At 46.7% G+C, this 26221-nt stretch overlaps 2 protein-coding genes across 2 annotated transcripts; one reads left to right on the top strand and one right to left on the bottom strand.

Annotated features, from left to right (window-relative positions):
* Nucleotides 1-1906: 1906 nt before the first annotated feature.
* On the top strand, nucleotides 1907-18119 carry chgb (chromogranin B). Its single transcript, XM_052523943.1, has 7 exons — nucleotides 1907-2117; nucleotides 2418-2464; nucleotides 2591-2684; nucleotides 3799-5545; nucleotides 5709-5841; nucleotides 6810-6917; nucleotides 17663-18119. The coding sequence occupies exons 1-7, from the start codon at nucleotides 2069-2071 to the stop codon at nucleotides 17744-17746; spliced, it is 2262 nt and encodes a 753-aa protein (XP_052379903.1). The 5' UTR covers nucleotides 1907-2068; the 3' UTR covers nucleotides 17747-18119.
* Nucleotides 18120-18121: 2 nt separating this feature from the next.
* On the bottom strand, nucleotides 18122-26194 carry LOC118371935 (tRNA (adenine(58)-N(1))-methyltransferase non-catalytic subunit TRM6-like). The gene is made up of 7 exons (XM_035757592.2): nucleotides 25443-26194; nucleotides 25162-25286; nucleotides 22081-22239; nucleotides 21809-21930; nucleotides 21630-21694; nucleotides 20880-20982; nucleotides 18122-18647 (listed from the first exon to the last, which is right to left on the bottom strand). The coding sequence occupies exons 1-7, from the start codon at nucleotides 25547-25549 to the stop codon at nucleotides 18453-18455; spliced, it is 876 nt and encodes a 291-aa protein (XP_035613485.1). The 5' UTR covers nucleotides 25550-26194; the 3' UTR covers nucleotides 18122-18452.
* Between the last annotated feature and the right edge of the window lie 27 nt (nucleotides 26195-26221).

Here is a 26221-nt window from a genome sequence, read left to right on the forward strand (position 1 = left end):
CTCCCCCTCTCTCTGTTTTTCTCTTTCTCCCCCCACCAACTCTCTCTCTCTCTCTTTCTCTCTCTCTCTCTGTTTTTCTCTTTCTCCTCCCACCAACTCTCTCTCTCTCTCTTTCTCTCTCTCTCTGTTTTTTTCTTTCTCCTCCCACCAACTCTCTCTCTCTCTGTTTTTCTCTTTCTCCCCCACCAACTCTCTCTCTTTCTCTCTCTCTCTGTTTTTCTTTTTCTCCCCCACCAACTCTCTCTCTCTCTCTTTCTCTCTCTGTTTTTCTCTTTCTCCCCCCACCAACTCTCTCTCTCTCTGTTTTACTCTTTCTCCTGCCATCCAACTCTCTCTCTCTCTCTCTGTTTTTCTCTTTCTCCCCCACCAACTCTCTCTCTCTCTCTGTTTTTCTCTTTCTCCTCCCACCAACTCTCTCTCTGTCTCTGTTTTTCTCTTTCTCCTCCCACCAACTCTCTCTTTCTCTCTCTCTCTGTTTTTCTCTTTCTCCCCCCACCAACTCTCTCTCTCTCTGTTTTTCTCTTTCTCCCCCACCAACGCTCTCTCTCTCTCTCTTTCTCTCTCTCTCTCTCTCTCTCTGTTTTTCTCTTTCTTCTCCCACCAACTCTCTCTCTCTCTCTGTGTTTTTCTCTTTCTCCCCTCACCAACTCTCTCTCTCTCTTTCTCACCCCTATCTTAAGCCCTAGACATTCATTTAACATGTAATATTGGTGCCATATAGATTCAGACTTGGCAGAGCCATTAGTATATGTCAAAAAGGAGGCTTTAACTATGGAAAACCAAGAGATCATCATCAGATATCCAGCAAAACAGTGTTACTACGAACCCCCACTTATTCTACTGCCAACCAGCTCTGAATCATTTATGCTTCTCTGTTAAATGCGCTGGTGTTTTCACAACATTATCTCTCCTGATAGCCCTGAGCATGACTTCCTGTGTATTTGTGAAAAAATTGCACTAGTTTGCTTGGTCGGCTAATTTATACATATTAGATGAAACGGAATGAGATATGAGAAAATCAATAGATGAATTCAGTTAACAGGCATTCCATACAATGTGAACCGTGAACGTTAGGAGTTGTTTATTTTAGTGTCAGCAAATGCTGTTGAATACTATTCAGTAACCATTGCCATTCTTTAGGCTACATGTGTGCAATATTGTAAACCCTGCCTACTGCACTATTGTCTCCTATGGAATTTTTACTGCTTACTTAAATGGCATGTTCTGATGAATTATTCACAGATGGTTGGCTATATACTGAACATGGTGTCTCTGAAATGTATAAGACCTACAGTACCAGTCAAAGGTTGACACACCTACTCATCCCAGGGTTTTTCTTTATTTGGACTATTTTCTACATTGTAGAATTATAGTGAGGACATCAAAACAATGAAATAACATATGGAATCATGTAGTAACCAAAAACATGTTAAACAAATGTAAATATATTTGATATGTGATTCTGCGTTGCACACATGTAATAAGGATTGTGAAATGATAGTGTCATATTGAACATATATTTATTTATTCTATTGTGGTTTCCCCAGCTGTGAAAGCAATACTAACTTTGCTGATAGCTACATGACACTTTGAAATGTTCTGGAGAGATGAAATGGTTTCTTTATTTTGTGGCCTTAACCTTTCTTTAATGAAATTAAACGTCTTGTTTTGCACCCAATTCTGTGTTGCTGACCACTAGCCTGTTGTAAATGCACTGACACAGCTTAGAATTGGGGTGCCAGTTGTTGCATTCCTCAAACAACTTTATTAAAACGACCGTTGACGTCTTGCTGTAGGCTATTGCCTTTTTGACTGCGATCTAATCTAATAAAGACGCAGGTGACGCCCACATCCCTCCTACACGTCTTCCAGTTCAGTCCTGATATATGGTGTGCCTCCCTCTACTTCTCAGACTACAAGAGTCCAGCTACCGCAGCACAACCCACACAACCGCTCCAACACACACGGATGGAGAACGGGAGCTGGCTTGGTGGTGATGTGTTTAGACTTTGTGCTCTATTTATCTATTTCTTAGGTCATTTCTACGGGGAGAAAATCTAAGTCTTCCATGATGAAACTTGTGTTTGTTTTTGCTGTGGTTGCGTATTTTTTTGCAGGTAAGCTATTGGTAAATTCAATGTGTTTCGTTGTGCGTGTACTGTAGGGTGTTGCGTGTACTCTAGCGCGTTTCAGCACCACGGAGAGCGCCACTGCTTGAGAGAGTTGCATGCAGTAGTCAGTCATGCATTGTACGGAGCATTTTCTCTGTTAATCTTCTTCAGAAATGTTTTTATAATTGCTCATCTATATCACATCTTTATTTTGCAAAACTAAATGGAATGTAATATCATATAGTTATGGAGAAGTTTTTTTCAACACAGAACCACATTCTGACCCATTTTCTCACGAATTTACAGAAAATCTATCACTTCCCGTTGGAGAAGAACAACAGCGAGAGGATGTGGTACGCGAAATGTTTTTCGTCTCATGTTGGATAACTCTGATTAAAAATAAATAGCATTATTATATGAGGGAAATTGCACTGTATGCTTTAATGAGTCGTGACAGGTTGCTTGTTACTGTTTTCCAGGTAACACGGTGCTTGGTTGAGGTCCTGTCCAAGGCGTTGACCAAACCTGACTCTCACCCTCTGGATCAGGAATGTAAAGATATTCTCAAAGCAGGCAAGTCATTTTACATGACTAATTGTTGTATTTCAAAGGCAGCAGATAGGAAGGATTTTAAAAATATAGCATTATATCATTTCATAAACGGTGAAAGCAATATGATGTCAGTGTTTGTTTACAAGACTGGAGTTAATGAACCTTGCACTTGCCTTTCATAAACTAACACGTGCACTTGACTCACCCATCCCCCGCCCCTCCACCAGCACTGACTTTGCTGATAGCTATTTTTTCGAGGAAAAATGTGGTTGTCCCAACTAGCTATTTTAAGATGAATGTACTAATTGTAAGTTGCTTGCAATAGAGCATCTGCTAAATGAATCAAATGTAAAATGTTGGTCTGCCATGATGCTACCAATAAATCACTTTTGCCTGTCTTTCTCTGTAATGTCAATGGAAATGAAGGAAAGGAGACAAGCAGATAAAGCCACTTTAGACTATTGAGATGCAGCCCCGTGTTGACTGGAGGAAGAGATGGTGAAAGAATGAGTACAACCAGAGATACCAGTACTGTATATAATGAGGAGATGGTCTTGTCTCCGCCCTAACAATGGGAGTCATTGTCCTAAAGGCTGGAAGGCAGGTGATCTGCTTATCGGTCTGCTTAATGCTGTATTCCTGTGTGGACATATTTTGACGGGAGTGGACCCTTTTGCTTGACAGTAATATTACACAGGGTTACTGCTGTAGCTCATAGGACCTAGTGGGCCTTCGGCTGACACAGAGACCAGAGCTATAGAGCTACAACCTGGCAACCAACTGAGGAGATGAGTAGAGACACCTAAATTAGCATTTGCTTCTTTATTGATGGAAATTCTACTTAGCTGAATTTAAATATGCTACTATGGGAGACAGATAATGCTTTCCTCATATATTGTTGAGAGCCATTTTACAATGGTCACCAAAATGAACTAATCAAGGGTCTATGAGTAGCTGATTAGTTGAATCAGGTGTCAGTGCAGTGCTGTAAAAAAAGTGCCATTGCCTCCGAGTAGCTCTTCTGTCTCTGTAATGTTTGAATTGAGGGGGAACTTGCAGAGTTGGGCTTGAGTTGGACAACATGAGACAAGGATAAAGTAGTAAACATTGTGGATATTGTCCACCCCCTCTACAGGTGCCCAACATGCTGCTCCTGCAGAGAAGAAAAGTGATGAGGTGCTGACTAATGAAGAGGAGGGCAAAGAACATGAACCTGAGCCTGAGGCACCAGGGGCCGACGTGAAAGACATCGAGGCCCTCCTGAAGTCTGTGGAGGAGAAGAGGGAGACACCGGAGGACGAAGATCGCAGCCAGGAGTCATGGGACCTCAACTACGAGAAAGAGAAAAGGATTTGGAAACCAACGCACAGGTATCATCATAAGAAACCCAATCACAAACGTGATGAGGAGGTTTCTGAAGAAGTGAGAGAAGAGCCAGACGAAGAACGTAGTCAGGAATCCTGGAGCCTGGGCGATGAGAAGGAGAAGAGATATAGGCCTACCTATCGGTACACCCCAAAGAAACACCACAAACGAGACGAAGAGGGTTTAGAGGAAGAGAGAGAAGAGCCAGAAGAAGAACGTAGTCAGGAATCCTGGAGCCTGGGCGATGAGAAGGAGAAGAGATATAGGCCTACCTATCGGTACACCCCAAAGAAACACCACAAACGAGACGAAGAGGGTTTAGAGGAAGAGAGAGAAGAGCCAGAAGAAGAACGTAGTCAGGAATCCTGGAGCCTGGGCGATGAGAAGGAGAAGAGATATAGGCCTACCTATCGGTACACCCCAAAGAAACACCACAAACGAGACGAAGAGGGTTTAGAGGAAGAGAGAGAAGAGCCAGAAGAGGAACGTAGTCAGGAATCCTGGAGCCTGGGCGATGAGAAGGAGAAGAGATATAGGCCTACCTATCGGTACACCCCAAAGAAACACCACAAACGAGATGAAGAGGGTTTAGAGGAAGAGAGAGAAGAGCCAGAAGAAGAACGTAGTCAGGAATCCTGGAGCCTGGGCGATGAGAAGGAGAAGAGATATAGGCCTACCTATCGGTACACCCCAAAGAAACACCACAAACGAGATGAAGAGGGTTTAGAGGAAGAGAGAGAAGAGCCAGAAGAAGAACGTAGTCAGGAATCCTGGAGCCTGGGCGATGAGAAGGAGAAGAGATATAGGCCTACCTATCGGTACACCCCAAAGAAACACCACAAACGAGATGAAGAAGACGAAGAGCGCAGTCAAGAGTCCTGGAGTCTGGGCGATGAGAAAGAAAAGAGAGAGGAGGATGATGAGGAAAGAAAGAAGAGGATCTGGAAACCCACCCATCGGTACCACCACAAGAAGCACCACAAACGCAGTGAAGATCCTTCAGAGGAAGAGGAGGAGGAGAAAGATAAGAGAATTTGGAAACCCACACACAGATATCACCACAAGAAACACCACAAACGAGGTGCTGACTCATCGGACGAGGAATCAGAGGAGAAGAGATCAGAAGAGTCAGAGGAAGAGGAGGGAGAGGATAGAGAGAAGAGAATCTGGAAGCCCACACACAGATACCACCACAAAAAACACCACAAACGTGATGAGGAGCTTTCAGAAGAAGGGAGAGAGGAGCCAGATGAAGAACGCAGCCAAGAGTCCTGGAGTCTGGGTGATGGAAAGGAGAAGAGAGATGAGGATATGATGAGAGATGAGGATGAGAGAGAAAAGAGGATTTGGAAACCAACTCACAGGTACCACCACAAGAAGCATCACAAACGCAATGGGGATTCCTCAGAGGAGGAAGACGAGGAACGAAGGGGCGATTCGGACGAACACGAGGAGGAAAAGAGGCATGGAGATGCCGAGGAGGACGAGAGACAGAGGGATAGGCAGGAGGCTCTGAGGTGTGTATCTACATATTCATATTTTTTCCAGGCTATAAATCTTCAACCATAACAATTTTTACTAAAGGACATTTTAGACAGATGCTTTTGAGACCAAGGACTAGGCTTAATCTGTGTCCGGGAAACACTGAGTATATAGGTTGAGCTGGGGTTTGTGTGACAGGTACTTGGCAGAGAAGAGTCGTCTCCTGGGGGAGGGTGAGGTGTATGAGAAACGTTCTCCCTGGGCTTACAGAGAATACTACCACCCCGCCTGGTGGAAGAGAAGCATAGACCCACACACACCATTGCATAAGGTTTCTATGTACAACCTACATTTTTAGACTGGACTACTGCTGTATTAGTTTGTATAGTTTGAGCTATTTTAATTATTTTTTTCAATCACTTTTATTATTCTTTAATTTATATATTAAGGTTCCACGTTAAATGATGTTCAGTCCATAAAAGGCTTCATAAAGCCTTCACAATGCCTTTATAAGCGCTAGATAAATGTGTCACACAGCATCTCTAACTGTATGTCATGCTTTATAAAGGGTTAATACAAGTGGCATAACTGTGTAACATAATCACCCATGTCAAATGTGACATAACCCACTATGTCAAATGTGATATTAACATTTGCTTTATATAGGGTGACATGTTGTGCTTGAAGAAGTCATGTTAGTCACATTACACCTCATCTCCTTCCAAGACTCTCTGTCCAAATACACAGAGGTCTAGTGGACCAACACATAAACCTTCATTAGGGAAATAGGTTGGGCCATATCCTACAATTGTTTTAGAGTAATAGAACATTTAAGCTTTTATCCAAAGAGACTTAGTCATACGTGCATACATTTTTATGTATGGGTGGTCCCGGGAATCGAACCCACTATCCTGGCATTGCAATACTCTACCGAGATGGTTATAAATGCTTTGTGAAGCCTCAGTTTAATATGATTTATAAAGCCTTTATTAAGCAATGCTTATGGCACCTTTTGTAAAGCACAGGTTTATGTCATATTTGACATAGGGGGTTATGTCACACAGTTATGCCACATTTATGAACCCTTTATAGAGCATGACATACAGTTATAGATGAGTGATTTGTGGCACATGTATGTAGTGTTCGTGAAGGCTTTATGAAGCCTTTATAAGCTGCACGTCATTTAAAGTGGGATCTATATTAATCTATCATTATGCTTATCAATTGTTTCCAATTAGATTTTTAATTGTACAGAAATGTTTTAATACACTAAAGTGTGATGTGATTTGATTGGATAAGATGGAGGAACTGGCGAAGTTGCTGTCCTATAAGAATCACCAGCTGGCCAGCCAATCAGAGCTGGCAGACGAGGAAAAGAAGAGGAGCGTATCTCTAACCCCAGAGGAGGTAACATTTGAACATCACAAATAACCTTTATGAAACATGAGACAGAACAATTCAATGGTGAATTACCTTTTCATAAGCCTCCTCTTCAACTTCTCAGAAAATATATCTTGAAAGATGACATATCAGAAGGTTTTGGATGTTTCATGCTCTTAGACACCACAATCCTGCTTTATATTGAAGTAAGAAAACCTTTTTCACGCAATGAAAATTATGAACCAGTCCAATATTGGATGTTGCCCTCTCTGTAGTCTGCTGTGGGAAGAGACTATAACCACTCTGTAGTCTGCTGTGGGAAGAGACTCTAACCACTCTGTAGTCTGCTGTGGAAAGAGACTCTAACCACTCTGTAGTCTGCTGTGGGAAGAGACTCTAACCTCTCTGTAGTCTGCTGTGGGAAGAGACTCTAACCACTCTGTAGTCTGCTGTGGGAAGAGACTCTAACCTCTCTGTAGTCTACTATAGGAAGAGACTCTAACCTCTCTGTAGTCTGCTGTGGGAAGAGACTCTAACCTCTCTGTAGTCTGTTATAGGAAGAGACTAACCTCTCTGTAGTCTGCTGTGGGAAGAGACTCTAACCTCTCTGTAGTCTGTTATAGGAAGAGATTCTAACCTCTCTGTAGTCTGCTGTGGGAAGAGACTCTAACCTCTCTGTAGTCTGCTGTGGGAAGAGATTCTAACCACTCTGTAGTCTGCTGTGGGAAGAGACTCTAACCTCTCTGTAGTCTGCTGTGGGAAGAGATTCTAACCACTCTGTAGTCTGCTGTGGGAAGAGACTCTAACCTCTCTGTAGTCTGCTATGGGAAGAGACTCTAACCACTCTGTAGTCTGCTGTGGGAAGAGACTCTAACCTCTCTGTAGTCTGCTATGGGAAGAGACTCTAACCTCTCTGTAGTCTGCTAAAGAGACTCTCCACCACTCTGTAGTCTGCTGTGGGAAGAGACTCTAACCACTCTGTAGTCTGCTGTGGGAAGAGACTCTAACCAGTCTGTAGTCTGCTGTGGGAAGAGACTCTAACCTCTCTGTAGTCTGCTGTGGGAAGAGACTCTAACCTCTCTGTAGTCTGCTGTGGGAAGAGACTCTAACCTCTCTGTAGTCTGCTATGGGAAGAGACTCTAACCTCTCTGTAGTCTGCTATGGGAAGAGACTCTAACCACTCTGTAGTCTGCTGTGGGAAGAGACTCTAACCTCTCTGTAGTCTGCTGTGGGAAGAGACTAACCTCTCTGTAGTCTGCTGTGGGAAGAGACTCTAACCACTCTGTAGTCTGCTGTGGGAAGAGACTCTAACCTCTCTGTAGTCTGCTGTGGGAAGAGACTCTAACCACTCTGTAGTCTGCTGTGGGAAGAGACTCTAACCTCTCTGTAGTCTACTATAGGAAGAGACTCTAACCTCTCTGTAGTCTGCTGTGGGAAGAGACTCTAACCTCTCTGTAGTCTGTTATAGGAAGAGACTAACCTCTCTGTAGTCTGCTGTGGGAAGAGACTCTAACCTCTCTGTAGTCTGTTATAGGAAGAGACTTCTAACCTCTCTGTAGTCTGCTGTGGGAAGAGACTCTAACCTCTCTGTAGTCTGCTGTGGGAAGAGATTCTAAGAGACCACTCTGTAGTCTGCTGTGGGAAGAGACTCTAACCTCTCTGTAGTCTGCTGTGGAAGAGACTCTAACTGTCTGCTGGGAAGAGATTCTAACCACTCTGTAGTCTGCTGTGGGAAGAGACTCTAACCTCTCTGTAGTCTGCTATGGGAAGAGACTCTAACCTCTCTGTAGTCTGCTATGGGAAGAGACTCTAACCTCTCTGTAGTCTGCTGTGGGAAGAGACTCTAACCACTCTGTAGTCTGCTGTGGGAAGAGACTCTAACCTCTCTGTAGTCTGCTGTGGGAAGAGACTCTAACCTCTCTGTAGTCTGCTGTGAGAAGAGACTAACCTCTCTGTAGTCTGTTATAGGAAGAGACTCTAACCTCTCTGTAGTCTGCTGTGGGAAGAGACTAACCTCTCTGTAGTCTGCTGTGAGAAGAGACTCTAACCTCTCTGTAGTCTGTTATAGGAAGAGACTCTAACCTCTCTGTAGTCTGCTGTGGGAAGAGACTCCAACCTCTCTGTAGTCTGCTGTGGGAAGAGACTAACCTCTCTGTAGTCTGCTGTGAGAAGAGACTCTAACCTCTCTGTAGTCTGCTATGGGAAGAGACTCTAACCTCTCTGTAGTCTGCTGTGGGAAGAGACTAACCTCTCTGTAGTCTGCTGTGAGAAGAGACTCTAACCTCTCTGTAGTCTGCTATGGGAAGAGACTCTAACCTCTCTGTAGTCTGTTATAGGAAGAGACTCTAACCCCTCTGTAGTCTGCTGTGGGAAGAGACTCTAACCTCTCTGTAGTCTGCTGTGGGAAGAGACTAACCTCTCTGTAGTCTGCTGTGAGAAGAGACTCTAACCTCTCTGTAGTCTGCTGTGGGAAGAGACTCTAACCTCTCTGTAGTCTGCTATGGGAAGAGACTCTAACCTCTCTGTAGTCTGCTGTGGGAAGAGACTCTAACCTCTCTGTAGTCTGCTGTGGGAAGAGACTCTAACCTCTCTGTAGTCTGCTGTGGGAAGAGACTCTAACCTCTCTGTAGTCTGCTATAGGAAGAGACTCTAAACTCTCTGTAGTCTGCTGTGGGAAGAGACTCTAACCTCTGTAGTCTGCTGGGGAAGAGACTCTAACTCTCTGTAGTCTGTGTGGGAAGAGACTCTGCTGTGGGAAGAGACTCTAACCTCTCTGTAGTCTGCTGTGGGAAGAGACTCTAACCTCTCTGTAGTCTGCTGTGGGAAGAGACTCTAACCTCTCTGTAGTCTGCTGTGGGAAGAGACTCTAACCTCTCTGTAGTCTGCTATAGGAAGAGACTCTAACCCCTCTGTAGTCTGCTGTGGGAAGAGACTCTAACCTCTCTGTAGTCTGCTGTGGGAAGAGACTCTAACCACTCTGTAGTCTGCTGTGGGAAGAGACTCTAACCTCTCTGTAGTCTGCTGTGGGAAGAGACTCTAACCTCTCTGTAGTCTGCTGTGGGAAGAGACTCTAACCTCTCTGTAGTCTGCTATAGGAAGAGACTCTAACCTCTCTGTAGTCTGCTGTGGGAAGAGACTCTAACCTCTCTGTAGTCTGCTGTGGGAAGAGACTCTAACCTCTCTGTAGTCTGCTGTGGGAAGAGACTCTAACCTCTCTGTAGTCTGCTGTGGGAAGAGACTCTAACCTCTCTGTAGTCTGCTGTGGGAAGAGACTCTAACCTCTCTGTAGTCTGCTATAGGAAGAGACTCTAACCCCTCTGTAGTCTGCTGTGGGAAGAGACTCTAACCTCTCTGTAGTCTGCTGTGGGAAGAGACTCTAACCACTCTGTAGTCTGCTGTGGGAAGAGACTCTAACCTCTCTGTAGTCTGCTGTGGGAAGAGACTCTAACCTCTCTGTACTCTGCTATGGGAAGAGACTCTAACCTCTCTGTAGTCTGCTATGGGAAGAGACTCTAACCTCTCTGTAGTCTGCTGTGGGAAGAGACTGTCTGCTAAAGAGACTCTAACCTCTCTGTAGTCTGCTATGGGAAGAGACTCTAACCTCTCTGTAGTCTCTCTGTAGTCTGCTGTGGGAAGAGACTCTAACCACTCTGTAGTCTGCTGTGGGAAGAGACTCTAACCTCTCTGTAGTCTGCTGTGGGAAGAGACTCTAACCACTCTGTAGTCTGCTGTGGGAAGAGACTAACCTCTCTGTAGTCTGCTGTGGGAAGAGACTCTAACCTCTCTGTAGTCTGCTGTGGGAAGAGACTCTAACCTCTCTGTAGTCTGCTATGGGAAGAGACTCTAACCTCTCTGTGCTGTGGGAGTCCTGCTGCTGGGAAGAGACTCTAACCTCTCTGTAGTCTGCTATGGGAAGAGACTCTAACCTCTCTGTAGTCTGCTGTGGGAAGAGACTCTAACCACTCTGTAGTCTGCTGTGGGAAGAGACTCTAACCACTCTGTAGTCTGCTGTGGGAAGAGACTCTAACCACTCTGTAGTCTGCTGTGGGAAGAGACTCTAACCACTCTGTAGTCTGCTGTGGGAAGAGACTCTAACCACTCTGTAGTCTGCTGTGGGAAGAGACTCTAACCACTCTGTAGTCTGCTGTGGGAAGAGACTCTAACCACTCTGTAGTCTGCTGTGGGAAGAGACTCTAACCACTCTGTAGTCTACTGTGGGAAGAGACTCTAACCACTCTGTAGTCTGCTGTGGGAAGAGACTCTAACCTCTCTGTAGTCTGCTGTGGGAAGAGACTCTAACCTCTCTGTAGTCTGCTATGGGAAGAGACTCTAACCTCTCTGTAGTCTGCTATGGGAAGAGACTCTAACCTCTCTGTAGTCTGCTATGGGAAGAGACTCTAACCTCTCTGTAGTCTGCTGTGGGAAGAGACTAACCTCTCTGTAGTCTGCTGTGGGAAGAGACTCTAACCTCTCTGTAGTCTGCTGTGGGAAGAGACTCTAACCTCTCTGTAGTCTGCTGTGGGAAGAGACTCTAACCACTCTGTAGTCTGCTGTGGGAAGAGACTCTAACCAAGAGACTCTCTGTAGTCTGCTGTGGGAAGAGACTCTAACCTCTCTGTTGTCTGCTGTGGGAAGAGACTCTAACCTCTCTGTAGTCTGCTGTGGGAAGAGACTCTAACCTCTCTGTAGTCTGCTGTGGGAAGAGACTCTAACCTCTCTGTAGTCTGCTGTGGGAAGAGACTCTAACCACTCTGTAGTCTGCTGTGGGAAGAGACTCTAACCTCTCTGTAGTCTGCTGTGGGAAGAGACTCTAACCTCTCTGTAGTCTGCTGTGGGAAGAGACTCTAACCTCTCTGTAGTCTGCTATGGGAAGAGACTCTAACCTCTCTGTAGTCTGCTATGGGAAGAGACTCTAACCTCTCTGTAGTCTGCTGAGACTCTAACCTCTCTGTAGTCTGCTGTGGGAAGAGACTAACCTCTCTGTAGTCTGCTGTAGTCTGCTGGGAAGAGACTCTAACCTCTCTGTAGTCTGCTGTGGGAAGAGACTCTAACCTCTCTGTAGTCTGCTGTGGGAAGAGACTCTAACCACTCTGTAGTCTGCTGTGGGAAGAGACTCTAACCTCTCTGTAGTCTGCTGTGGGAAGAGACTCTAACCACTCTGTAGTCTGCTGTGGGAAGAGACTCTAACCTCTCTGTAGTCTGCTGTGGGAAGAGACTCTAACCTCTCTGTAGTCTGCTATGGGAAGAGACTCTAACCTCTCTGTAGTCTGCTATGGGAAGAGACTCTAACCTCTCTGTAGTCTGCTGTGGGAAGAGACTCTAACCACTCTGTAGTCTGCTGTGGGAAGAGACTCTAACCTCTCTGTAGTCTGCTGTGGGAAGAGACTCTAACCACTCTGTAGTCTGCTGTGGGAAGAGACTCTAACCACTCTGTAGTCTGCTGTGGGAAGAGACTCTAACCACTCTGTAGTCTGCTGTGGGAAGAGACTCTAAGAGACCTAACTCTGTAGTCTGCTGTGGGAAGAGACTCTAACCACTCTGTAGTCTGCTGTGGGAAGAGACTCTAACCTCTCTGTAGTCTGCTGTGGGAAGAGACTCTAACCTCTCTGTAGTCTGCTGTAGGAAGAGACTCTAAACTCTCTGTAGTCTGCTGTGGGAAGAGACTCTAACCTCTCTGTAGTCTGCTGTGGGAAGAGACTCTAACCTCTCTGTAGTCTGCTGTGGGAAGAGACTCTAACCTCTCTGTAGTCTGCTGTGGGAAGAGACTCTAACCTCTCTGTAGTCTGCTGTGGGAAGAGACTCTAACCTCTCTGTAGTCTGCTATAGGAAGAGACTCTAACCCCTCTGTAGTCTGCTGTGGGAAGAGACTCTAACCTCTCTGTAGTCTGCTGTGGGAAGAGACTCTAACCACTCTGTAGTCTGCTGTGGGAAGAGACTCTAACCTCTCTGTAGTCTGCTGCTGGGAAGAGACTCTAACCTCTCTGTAGTCTGCTGTGGGAAGAGACTCTAACCTCTCTGTAGTCTGCTGTGGGAAGAGACTCTAACCTCTCTGTAGTCTGCTGTGGGAAGAGACTCTAACCTCTCTCTGCTAGGGAAGAGACTCTAACCTCTCTGTAGTCTGCTATGGGAAGAGACTCTAACCTCTCTGTAGTCTGCTGTGGGAAGAGACTCTAACCACTCTGTAGTCTGCTGTGGGAAGAGACTCTAACCTCTCTGTAGTCTGCTGTGGGAAGAGACTCTAACCTCTCTGTAGTCTGCTGTGGGAAGAGACTCTAACCTCTCTGTAGTCTGCTATGGGAAGAGACTCTAACCTCTCTGTAGTCTGCTATGGGAAGAGACTCTAACCTCTCTGTAGTCTGCTGTGGGAAGAGACTCTAACCTCTCTGTAGTCTGCTGTGGGAAGAGACTCTAACCTCTCTGTAGTCTGCTGTGGGAAGAGACTCTAACCTCTCTGTAGTCTGCTGTGGGAAGAGACTCTAACCTCTCTGTAGTCTGCTATGGGAAGAGACTCTAACCTCTCTGTAGTCTGCTGTGGGAAGAGACTCTAACCACTCTGTAGTCTGCTGTGGGAAGAGACTCTAACCTCTCTGTAGTCTGCTGTGGGAAGAGACTCTAACCACTCTGTAGTCTGCTGTGGGAAGAGACTCTAACCACTCTGTAGTCTGCTGTGGGAAGAGACTCTAACCACTCTGTAGTCTGCTGTGGGAAGAGACTCTAACCACTCTGTAGTCTGCTGTGGGAAGAGACTCTAACCACTCTGTAGTCTGCTGTGGGAAGAGACTCTAACCTCTCTGTAGTCTGCTGTGGGAAGAGACTCTAACCTCTCTGTAGTCTGCTGTGGGAAGAGACTCTAACCACTCTGTAGTCTGCTGTGGGAAGAGACTCTAACCTCTCTGTAGTCTGCTGTGGGAAGAGACTCTAACCTCTCTGTAGTCTGCTGTGGGAAGAGACTCTAACCTCTCTGTAGTCTGCTGTGGGAAGAGACTCTAACCTCTCTGTAGTCTGCTGTGGGAAGAGACTCTAACCTCTCTGTAGTCTGCTGTGGGAAGAGACTCTAACCTCTCTGTAGTCTGCTAAGAGACTCTGCTGCTGGGAAGAGACTCTAACCTCTCTGTAGTCTGCTGTGGGAAGAGACTCTAACCTCTCTGTAGTCTGCTGTGGGAAGAGACTCTAACCACTCTGTAGTCTGCTCTGCTGTGGGAAGAGACTCTAACCTCTCTGTAGTCTGCTGTGGGAAGAGACTCTAACCTCTCTGTAGTCTGCTGTGGGAAGAGACTCTAACCTCTCTGTAGTCTGCTGTGGGAAGAGACTCTAACCTCTCTGTAGTCTGCTGTGGGAAGAGACTCTAACCACTCTGTAGTCTGCTGTGGGAAGAGACTCTAACCTCTCTGTAGTCTGCTGTGGGAAGAGACTCTAACCACTCTGTAGTCTGCTGTGGGAAGAGACTCTAACCTCTCTGTAGTCTGCTGTGGGAAGAGACTCTAACCTCTCTGTACTCTGCTATGGGAAGAGACTCTAACCTCTCTGTAGTCTGCTATGGGAAGAGACTCTAACCTCTCTGTAGTCTGCTGTGGGAAGAGACTCTAACCTCTCTGTAGTCTGCTATGGGAAGAGACTCTAACCTCTCTGTAGTCTGCTGTGGGAAGAGACTCTAACCTCTCTGTAGTCTGCTGTGGGAAGAGACTCTAACCACTCTGTAGTCTGCTGTGGGAAGAGACTCTAACCTCTCTGTAGTCTGCTGTGGGAAGAGACTCTAACCACTCTGTAGTCTGCTGTGGGAAGAGACTCTAACCACTCTGTAGTCTGCTGTGGGAAGAGACTCTAACCACTCTGTAGTCTGCTGTGGGAAGAGACTCTAACCACTCTGTAGTCTGCTGTGGGAAGAGACTCTAACCACTCTGTAGTCTGCTGTGGGAAGAGACTCTAACCTCTCTGTAGTCTGCTGTGGGAAGAGACTCTAACCACTCTGTAGTCTGCTGTGGGAAGAGACTCTAACCTCTCTGTAGTCTGCTGTGGGAAGAGACTCTAACCTCTCTGTAGTCTGCTGTGGGAAGAGACTCTAACCTCTCTGTAGTCTGCTGTGGGAAGAGACTCTAACCTCTCTGTAGTCTGCTGTGGGAAGAGACTCTAACCTCTCTGTAGTCTGCTGTGGGAAGAGACTCTAACCTCTCTGTAGTCTGCTGTGGGAAGAGACTCTAACCTCTCTGTAGTCTGCTGTGGGAAGAGACTCTAACCACTCTGTAGTCTGCTGTGGGAAGAGACTCTAACCACTCTGTAGTCTGCTGTGGGAAGAGACTCTAACCTCTCTGTAGTCTGCTGTGGGAAGAGACTCTAACCTCTCTGTAGTCTGCTGTGGGAAGAGACTCTAACCTCTCTGTAGTCTGCTGTGGGAAGAGACTCTAACCTCTCTGTAGTCTGCTGTGGGAAGAGACTCTAACCACTCTGTAGTCTGCTGTGGGAAGAGACTCTAACCTCTCTGTAGTCTGCTGTGGGAAGAGACTCTACCCTGGTTACATAAACATGCAGAAGCCATATGTTTATCTCTAGGAGACCTGGCTCGGGTTGAGGCTTCACAACTCAAAATGAGCCTTGATATTCTGGAATGGAAACAGCCTGTGTGTGAATGAGCGCAGGTACAAATGCCTACAGAGAAAAGCCCTTTGACTCCAGGCATTTCTTCCTAGATAATTAATGTAATGAATATATTATTCTGCAACATTGTTCTTTGGCACTGTCTTCACTGTGATGATAGTAGGATAAACAAGAGATGTGTGTCCCTGAAAGAAATGGTGTCCTCTGCACTGTTGGATTAATCTGAAAGTAATAAAACCACACGTTTAGAAAATGTGCATCTAGCTGCAGAGAAAAAGGCTGCTCCATGGTTTGCTCCATGGTTTTCATGGCAGCAGCAGCGATTGCACCAAAACCTAAGTTATTGCATCCCCTCACAACCCACCCCTATTAGAGCCGATAGTGGTCGGCCCGGGTATAAACTCTCTATCACACCACCTGCTCTGGAGCGAGGAAATACAATGGGGAGGGGGGAGAATGGATGTTGGTATTATTTTTCATCCAGACAGTCTTCAGACTACACTGCAGCAGCATCCCCTACAATGGGACTCCGGTAGTGGGAATATCTACACTATTGACTGTATTAAAATCCAGGGAAAGCAGTGGCTAATTAAGGGGAGAGTTCCAGGAGCAAGGGGTTTAATTGAAAGGCTTTGCACTTTTACAGAATAAATGCCTATATGTTCTTTCTTCCTTGGATGGAGGCCAACATTAAGCTACACTGAACAAAAATAGAAATGCAACATTAACAATTTCAAAGATTTTACTGAGTTACAATTCATATAACGGAATCAGTCAATTGAAATAAATAAATGTGTCCCTAATCTATGGATTTAGATGACTGGGAATACAGATATGCATCTGTTGGTCAGAGACCTTAAAAAAAGATAGGCCTGGATCAGAAAACCAGTCAGTATCTGTTGTGACCACCATTTGCCTCATGCAGCATAACACATCTCCTTCACATAGTTGAACAGGCTGTTGATTGTGGTGCGTGGAATGTTGTCCCACTCCTCTTCAATGGCTGTGTGAAGTTGCTGGATATTGGCGGGAACTGGACCACGCCGTCGTACAGGTTGATCCAGAGCATCCCAAACCTGCTCCATGGGTGACATGTCTGGTGATTATGCAGGCCATGGAAGAACTGGGACATTTTCAGCTTCCAGGAATTGTGTACAGATCCTTGTGACATGGGGATGTGCATTATTATGCTGAAACATGAGGTGATGGCGACAGATGAATGGCACGACAATGGACCTCAGGATCTCGTCAAGGTATCTCTATGTTCATGTCCGTAGTTTTATGCCTGCCTGCCCATACCATAACCCCACCACCACCATGGGGTACTCTGTTCACAACATTGACATTAGAAAACATTTCCCACACAACGTCATGCCATCTGCCTGGTAAAGTTGAAACCGGGATTCATCCGTGAAGAGCACACTTCTCCAGCGTGCCAGTGGCCATCAAAGGTCAGCATTTGCCCACTAGTGGGTTAGGACGCCGTACTGCAGTCAGGTCAAGACCCTGGTGAGGACAACAAGCACACAGATGAGCTTCCCTGAGACGATTTTCTGACAGTTTGTGCAGAAATTCTTTGGTTGTGCAAACCCAGTTTCATCAGCTGTCCAGGTAGCTGGTCTCACACGATCCCACAGGTGAAGAAGCCGGATGTGGAGGTCCTTGGCTGGAGGTGGTTACGGTTGTGAGGCCGGTTGGACCTACTGCCGAATTCTCTCAAACGGCTTATGGTAGAGAAATTAACATATAATTCTCTGGCAACAGCTCTGGTGGACATTCCTGCAGTCGGCATGCCAATTGCATGCTCCCTCAAAACTTGAGACATCTGTGGCATTGTGTTGTGTGACAAAACTGCACATTTTAGAGTGTCCTTTTATTGTCCCCAGCATAAGGTGCACCTGTGTAGTGATCATGCTGTTTAATCAGCTTCTTGATATGCCACACCTGTCAGGTGGATGGATTATCCTGGCAAAGGATAAATGCTCACTAACAGGGATGTAAACACATTTGTGCAGGAAATTTGAGAGCTTCGCTTTTTGTGCATATGGAACATTTCTGGGATCTTTTCTTTCAACTCATGAAACATGGGACTAACACTTCACATGTTGCGTTTATGTTTTTGTTCAGTGTATTTAGCAGTAATAACGCTCTCTCTCTGTGTGTGTATGTTGTGTTTTCAGGAGAATGAGCTGGAGAACATAGCAGCTATGGACATGGAGTTACAGAAGATATCTGAGAGGATGCAGGAGGACAGGAGTGAATAGATAGACAGGCAGAGGCATGCAGACAGGGATGCTAAGATACTATCTCAGTGTGCTAACCTTGTGTAACAAAAGACTAGAGATAGAGAGAGACTGACCCGTCAGCGTTCCGGACAAAAAAACACTAACATCCAAGAGCCTTGCTGCAAATACTGCTGTGTTAACCTTTGTACCTGTGAAATGTTGATGTTCTCAAAAGAGACTGTTTAGTTCATATATAAGTATAATAGTATAAAGATAAAGTAGATGCTTTGCTAATTTGTCCGGATATCTATATATTTAAAGGACGCATGACAGTTTTGTTCAAACTTTTGAATGGTTGTTTGTTTGTTCAGTCTGCATTTAATAAAATGAATTATTCTGGGACCAAAATGAACACGTATCTCAAGGTTTTAATACCTCAGCAACACAGTTGGTTATCAAGAGTAATAGTATTTTAACAGTACTGTATTTATTGATATTCCCACTAATGCAGCACAGTAAGGAGGCTGTGATAGCAAATGGCTGCTTTACATCATGGCATTTTCTGCTAAAAGAGTATAAAATACAAACAAAATGCTACATTTGGGAGCTTAGAGCTTTGGAGAGCAGCTCCAGGGCTGAATAACAACCATGATCGTTTAGAACTGGTAGCAGGAGGGAGAGACACTTCAGTGATTCTATCCCCACCTCCACAAGTACATGTAAATCAAGTCATCAATGATTTAAATTAGACAAACTCTGGGCCTCCCTCAATAGTGTCATCCCTCTGTGGTCTCTGAGTTCGTCTCTTTGGGGCCAGCTCTTCTGCTGTAGTTGAGCCTGTCTTTGCTTTAGTTGTATCTGTAGTAACGGTCATCCCGGAGAGGAGGTAAGCCCCGCCCCCACTCATCAGCAGCACAGGGTGCGTCCTGTTAGGCAACACCTACACACAGAGACAGTGAGATCAGAGGTCGTGCTGATATTACAAACATGGACGCTTCCATGAGCTTTTTACAGCAATCTATCAGAGGCTGTGGAAGACAGACAGACAGAGATGGAAATGACAAGAGTTTAATAATAACACGACCGGGGTGAACACGACCGGAGTGAACACGACCGGGGTGAACACGACCGGGGTGAACACGACCGGGGTGAACACGACCGGAGTGAACACGACCGGAGTGAACACGACCAGGGTGAACACGACCGGAGTGAACACGACCGGAGTGAACACGACCAGGGTGAACACGACCGGAGTGAACACGACCGGGTGAACACGACCGGAGTGAACACGACCGGAGTGAACACGACCAGGGTGAACACGACCGGAGTGAACACGACCGGTGAACACGACGTGAACACGACCGGGTGAACACGACCGGGTGAACACGACCGGGTGAACACGACCGAGTGAACACGACCGGGTGAACACGACCGGGTGAACACGACCGGGTGAGTGAACACGACCGGGTGAACACGACCGGGTGAACACGACCGGGGGTGAACACGACCGAACACGACCGGAGTGAACACGACCGGGTGAACACGACCCGTGAACACGACCGGGGTGAACACGACCGGGTGAACACGTGAACACGACCGGGGTGAACACGACCGGGGTGAACACGACCGGGTGAACACGACCGGGTGAACACGGGGTGAACACGACCGGGTGAACACGACCAGGGTGAACGGGGGTGAACACGACCGGGTGAACACGACCGGGTGAACACGACCGGGGTGAACACGACCGGAGTGAACACGACCGGGGTGAACACGACCGGGTGAACACGACAGCGGTGAACACGACCGGAGTGAACACGACCAGGGTGAACACGACCGGGGTGAACACGACCGGGGTGAACACGACCGGGGTGAACACGACCGGGTGAACACGACCGGGGTGAACACGACCGGGGTGAACACGACCGGGTGAACACGACCGGGGTGAACACGACCGGGGTGAACACGACCGGGGTGAACACGACCGGGGTGAACACGACCGGGTGAACACGACCGGGGTGAACACGACCGGAGTGAACACGACCGGAGTGAACACGACCAGGGTGAACACGACCGGAGTGAACACGACCGGAGTGAACACGACCAGGGTGAACACGACCGGAGTGAACACGACCGGGGTGAACACGACCGGAGTGAACACGACCGGGTGAACACGACCGGGTGAACACGACCGGGTGAACACGACCGGGGTGAACACGACCGGGGTGAACACGACCGGGTGAACACGACCGGAGTGAACACGACCGGGTGAACACGACCGGGTGAACACGACCGGGTGAACACGACCGGGGTGAACACGACCGGGGTGAACACGACCGGGGTGAACACGACCGGGTGAACACGACCGGGGTGAACACGACCGGGGTGAACACGACCGGAGTGAACACGACCGGGGTGAACACGACCGGGGTGAACACGACCGGGGTGAACACGACCGGGGTGAACACGACCGGGTGAACACGACCGGGGTGAACACGACCGGGTGAACACGACCGGGGTGAACACGACCGGGTGAACACACGGGGTGACACGACAGCGGTGAACACGACAGCGGTGAACACGACCGGAGTGAACACGACCAGGTGAACACGACCGGGGTGAACACGACCAGGGTGAACACCGGGGTGAACACGACCGGGTGACCACCGGGTGAACACGACCGGGTGAACACGACCAGGGTGAACACGACCACGACAGGTGAACACGACCGGAGTGAACACCCAGGGTGAACACGACCAGGGTGAACACGACCAGGGTGAACACGACCAGGGTGAACACGACCAGGGTGAACACGACCAGGGTGAACACGACCGGGTGAACACGACCAGGGTGAACACGACCAGGTGAACACGACCAGGGTGAACACCAGGGTGAACACGACCGGGTGAACACGACCAGGGTGAACACGACCAGGTGAACACGACCGGGGTGAACACGACCAGGGTGACCACGACCGGGTGAACACGACCGGGGTGAACACGACCAGGGTGAACACGACCGGGGTGAACACGACCAGGGTGAACACGACCGGGAGACATGGCAGTACACTAGGGTCTACTAGAAAGAATAATAACAGTAATATGCTTATTAAATACACAACACACACACTAGAGCACACTAGGAAGCATACAGAGAACACTCAGATACATACCTCTTTATATTGAGAGTACACTGCAAAGGGTCTGGAGGGGGCGAGGAACTTGATGAGGCCCAGTAGAACTGGACAGGGTTTGAACCGGCTGGCTATCACCAACCTGAGGAGAAGAACCAGAGATATTATACTGTAGAACTGGACAGTAGAACTAGACAGTAGAACTGGACAGGGGTGGAACCGACTGGCTATCACCAACCTGAGGAGAAGAACCAGAGATATTATACTGTAGAACTGGACAGTAGAACTACACAGTAGAACTCACCTAACCAATTTGGTGAGATTAGTGAGTACTTCAAAGGAGGGAGGATGGAAGAAGGCCTGTTGAAAGTATTGGAACTCATGTGTAGAGACATACTAGGGTTGTAGACTACATGGAAACATGAGTTTCCCCAACCCTCGACAAACCTATCAATAAACACAGGATCAGATGACATCTGCTGTAGCCCCAACATCAATCATCTTTAAGACATCTCACTTCGGATCAAGATTACTGCTAAGCACTCCTGTTTTGTTACTTGTGTTGACATGAAGATGTTAACATTGACATGTTTGACTGATTACCGACAGAGCAAAACTGGTGTATCAGGGGTATGTAATCTTAGTGCCAAGCAGCTGTTATACTGTTTATTACTGCTTATACATGTCTACTGACAGCACGTTCATGCTTTAGAGTTCACTCTGTAACTTAGTGGCATTATAACAGAGACCTTATGTGGGGGGGTGAGAGCGAGACAGAATAACACTCACCCGTCAGCGTTCCTACCCTCCGCCTGCAGCAGCCGTTTCTTCCTCTTCTCCATCTTCTCCTGGGCCTGAAACGCAACACACAGTTGCTCTTCAATTGTACACCGTTGAAATCTTTGGAGCACACAAGCACCAGGAAGTGTGACAAATAACAGAGACAACTTCACTATGTGTTGTCATACTCTGATCTCTCTCCGTTTCTCCCTCTCCTCTCTCTCCTTGTCCTCGGCAGGGTCTGTACTGGTACTAGTCTCCATGCTCTGGTCCTCTGTGTCTGGGCTGCCCCCATTGCCTTCTGCTTTCTCTGGGTCAGGTTGGACTTGTCTCCATTGGCCTGTCCAGCATCTAGAGTTGTGACAACACATCAATCAATTCAATAGATGAGACAGTATAGCATTGATTCAATGAGACAGTATAGCATTGTTGGTCTGTCAAAGGATTATATTCCCCACACCCACGTCTATGTCTTTAGCCTCCGTGTCCAGTGTCCCTGCCAGCAGTGCGTTGACATGACAGATGGGAAGCTCATGGAGCATATCGTGGAAGCCAAAGCTCTCTGCCCCCGCCTTCGCAGGGCCTCCTCCTGGGTACATCTGCATCACTGACCCATAGCTTGGAGGAGAGAGGATAGAGACACAAGATGGAGGAGTCTGTTCGGGTGTCTCCAGATGAATGCAACATTACACTACGTTCCGATAGAATTTACATAAAATGTTGACATACTTGTGGTTATGTAGTGTATGTGGACACCTGCTTGTCAAACATCTCATTCCAAAATCATGGTCATTAATATGGAGTTGGTCCGCCTGTTGCTGCTATAACAGCCACCACTCTTCTGGGAAGGCTTTCCACTAGATGTTGGTACAGTGATGCTGGGACTTGCTTCCATTCAGCCACAAGAGCATTAGTGAGGTTGTGCACTGATGTTGGGCGATGAGGCCTGGTTCGCAGTCGGTGTTCCAATTCATCCCAAAGGTGTTTGATGGAGTTGAGGTCAGGGCTCTGTGCCCGGCCAGTCAAGTTCTTCCACACCAATCTCAACAAACCATTTCTGTGTGGACCTTGCTTTGTGCACAGGAGCATTGTCATTCTGAAACAGGAAAAGGCTTTCCCCAAACTGTTGAAACAAAGTTGGAAGCACAGAATCATCTAGAATGTCATTGTATGCTGCGGTGTTAAGATTCCCCTTCACTGGCCTAGTAGGAACCATGAAAAACAGCCCCAGACCATTATTCCTCCTTCACCAAACTTTACAGATGGCACTATGCATTCAGGCAGGTAGCATTCTCCTGGCATCTGCCAAACCCAGATTCGTCCGTCGGACTACCAGATGGTGAAGCGGGATTTCTCACTCCAGAGAACACGTTTCCACTGCTCAAGAGTCTAATGGTGGTGGGCTTTACACCACCCCAGCTGACGCTTGACATTGCACATGGTGATCTTAGGCTTTTGTGCGACTGCTCGGCCGCGGAAACCCATTTCATGAAGCTCCCGACGATCAGTTATTGTGCTGATGTTGCTTCCAGAGGCAGTTTGGAACTCAGTAGTGAGTGTTGCAAGTGAGGACAGACGATTTTTACGCACTACAGCACTCGGCCGTCCCGTTCTGTGAGCTTGTGTGGCCTACCACTTCGCGGCTGAGCCGTTGTTGCTCCTTGACGATTCTACTTCACAATAACACCACTTACAGTTGACTGGGGCAGCTCTAGCAGGGCAGAAACTTGTTGGAAAAGTGTCATTGTACTGTTTCAAGTTGAAGTGATTTTTTTATAATGCAGTTGATTGGCGAAGATGACAAACATTATATTAATGGTGCTACACATATAATTTCTGCCCTATGTGGAAGCTAGGTGAATTGCAACCGCACTAGGCTGCATTTAAACCACATCTCTCCCTTCGCATCTCATTTCCCCGTAACATGGCAGAGACTCACTCGAGCCTTTTACTTTCGGTTTTGGTCCACCAGCTTAAAATACTTTTACAATGATTCCCTACACCAGGGACGGGCAACTGGCGGCCCCTCTTTTGAAGGCCCTTGGATCAACCCCCCTCAAAAAAAGTAGACGACACAAGATGCAAATGTGGTTGTGCATCAGCAGTTTTACTATTGTTATGTCAGTCAGTGATTAGCCCATGTCAGCAAAACAAGTTTAGCGGCCTGCTATATAGACTTGTTATCATGGCCGAACTACCAGCCAGGGACCTTCCATTGATTTTGACAAAATATGTAGCATTGCAGCAAACGGCAACATTTACTCTACACCCCATGATAAAATGTGTAGATTTGCACAAAATGTACTCTAAAACGTAAAAATATATATCTCCTCTGTGAATAGGGGGACCACTAAGATGTTTTGGTCGCAATGTGATTTTTTGTGGCCCCCACCCCGATCAAAGATCCCTGCCCTACACTATTCAGTGCTTGTCATATCACATAAATTGAAATTGAGCGAGCAGTGTAGAATTTTAGCAATATGGATTTCTAGATTGGCCACTTTTTCCACTTGATAACACAGTCAAAGTCAGAACAGCTCTCCCATGTTGACAGCAGATGGCGCTCCGGCGGGAGAAATCGATAGGCGAATATCACAGCCAATCACAACATTGGCGGGTCAGTAATATTGTGAAACATTATCATTCCACTATTACTGCAGATATATTATGGACATTTTGCAAAAAAATTCTAAGAAATCCTGTGTAGCACCTTTAAGCAAGACATTCATTACGAGCCTTACAATCCAATTATAACACAAAAGTAGTGTGAGATTCACTCATAATCAACATGTAAATGGAGGCTTTTTGGCTTGCGGTCCATGAGAACTCTGTGTTTTCCTCCACGGTGGGGAAATTGTGAAAGGCGACTCAGACTACAGCAGTCAGAGCATGGTCAACACAGACAGGGAACCAAACAGCATGCCACAGAGCAGACATGATTCATAAGTCATGCAGAATAAGGCATCATGTGTGCGTTCGATACGGCACCCTATTCCCTATATAGTGCACTACTTTTGAGGCTCTGGTCAAACGTACAACAAATCAAATCAAATTTATTTATATAGCCCTTCGTAGATCAGCTGATATCTCAAAGTGCTGTACAGAAACCCAGCCTAAAACCCCAAACAGCAAGCAATGCAGGTGTAGAAGCACGGTGGCTAGGAAAAACTCCCTAGAAAGGCCAAAACCTAGGAAGAAACCTAGAGAGGAACCAGGCTATGTGGGGTGGCCAGTCCTCTTCTGGCTGTGCCGGGTGGAGATTATAACAGAACATGGCCAAGATATTCAAATGTTCATAAATGACCAGCATGGTCGAATAATAATAAGGCAGAACAGTTGAAACTGGAGCAGCAGCACGGCCAGGTGGACTGGGGACAGCAAGGAGTCATCATGTCAGGTAGTCCTGGGGCATGGTCCTAGGGCTCAGGTCCTCCGAGAGAGAGAAAGAAAGAGAGAAGGAGAGAATATCGTTCCATTTCGGATGCAGGTCACGACAGCTCTATCCATATTTCCAGACATGGTACTTCTATAGTCCAGTTACCTCCCATCCTCTCCATGTTGGCCCCCAGCACCAGTCCAGCACAGGTCTCAAACACCAGCACCTTACTGCCTTTATGGATTTTGCCCAGAGTTAACATCTGGGCTAGGGTGTCGTACCGCAGGCAGCTGGAGGACAAGAGGCAGACAGTCTGGGTTACAATAACACAAAGACAATCTTATCTCAATAACAACATCATTTGGGCAGAGGTTTTCCTGATCTTGTGACCTAGCCAGAAAAACCATCAGGCCCTATGAGTGACTCCCTCTGGTGATCTAACTCACCATATCTTCCCTGGTTCTCTGCCGTGATACATCATAGCCAGGACACAACAAGAGGGCCTTAGGACCATCACAATGTTCTCATACCTGGAGGGAACAGAACAAGACATTCAGAACCCACAAAGCAATAATGGCAAGAGTGCAATACTAATCAACAAGGCATAGCTTGCATGTTGGTAGTACAGGCAAATATTTGACGTGACTGTCAAGCATTGTTAGCTAATGCCACCAATAGATAATGTGATTGTGCATGAGCACAGTTGTGTAACGACTAACTTTTGCTTTTGAATCCGCAGCTTTGTAACGTTAGATGTCTCCCGTTTCAGTACAACGGAGTCACCCTCATTCTCTCTGTGCTGCGAGTCATCATCTTCCTTGTCCGTCATTAGAAAGCTTATCTTCCTGCTTAATAGCAAGCTGAATAGTACATTCTGATTTTTACCCAATAATATGAGTTTTTAATCACCAAAGATAACAGTAAAGTACTGAAATAAATTATTTTTTGGAGGTCACCTATTGAATTATCTAACCCATGTGCTAATTTTCGTTTCCTTAGCATTCAGGACGATTAGCCAATAGCAAAAAAATCAATCGCTCACCGTACTCGGCTCTGATTGGCTTATTTGCTGTTCGGAAAGCGTATCCGCCAATGGTAGAGAAATGCTAGGATTTTCTAGGTTCTGATAGGTAAGTCTGAGAGCACAGAGGGAAAATCTCACATGGGGTTATAACTGATCTAAAGGCTGGAAAGACTATTCTATGTGGATCTAACAGTATAACTT

This window comes from Oncorhynchus keta, chromosome 8 (assembly GCF_023373465.1).
Source record: "Oncorhynchus keta strain PuntledgeMale-10-30-2019 chromosome 8, Oket_V2, whole genome shotgun sequence".
Taxonomy (NCBI): Eukaryota; Metazoa; Chordata; class Actinopteri; order Salmoniformes; family Salmonidae; genus Oncorhynchus; species Oncorhynchus keta.

Excerpts from the sequence above, each read along its gene's own strand:
- chgb (XM_052523943.1), top strand. The coding sequence starts at position 2,069 with ATGATGAAACTTGTGTTTGTTTTTGCTGTGGTTGCGTATTTTTTTGCA. Across the intron at positions 2,465-2,590 it reads AACAACAGCGAGAGGATGTG|GTAACACGGTGCTTGGTTGA; the intron begins GTACGCGAAATG and ends ACTGTTTTCCAG. Across the intron at positions 6,918-17,662 it reads TATCTCTAACCCCAGAGGAG|GAGAATGAGCTGGAGAACAT; the intron begins GTAACATTTGAA and ends TTGTGTTTTCAG.
- LOC118371935 (XM_035757592.2), bottom strand. The coding sequence starts at position 25,549 with ATGTCTTGTTCTGTTCCCTCCAGGTATGAGAACATTGTGATGGTCCTA. Across the intron at positions 25,287-25,442 it reads AGAGAACCAGGGAAGATATG|CTGCCTGCGGTACGACACCC; the intron begins GTGAGTTAGATC and ends CTTGTCCTCCAG. Across the intron at positions 22,240-25,161 it reads CAACATGGAGAGGATGGGAG|GCTATGGGTCAGTGATGCAG; the intron begins GTAACTGGACTA and ends TCTCTCCTCCAA.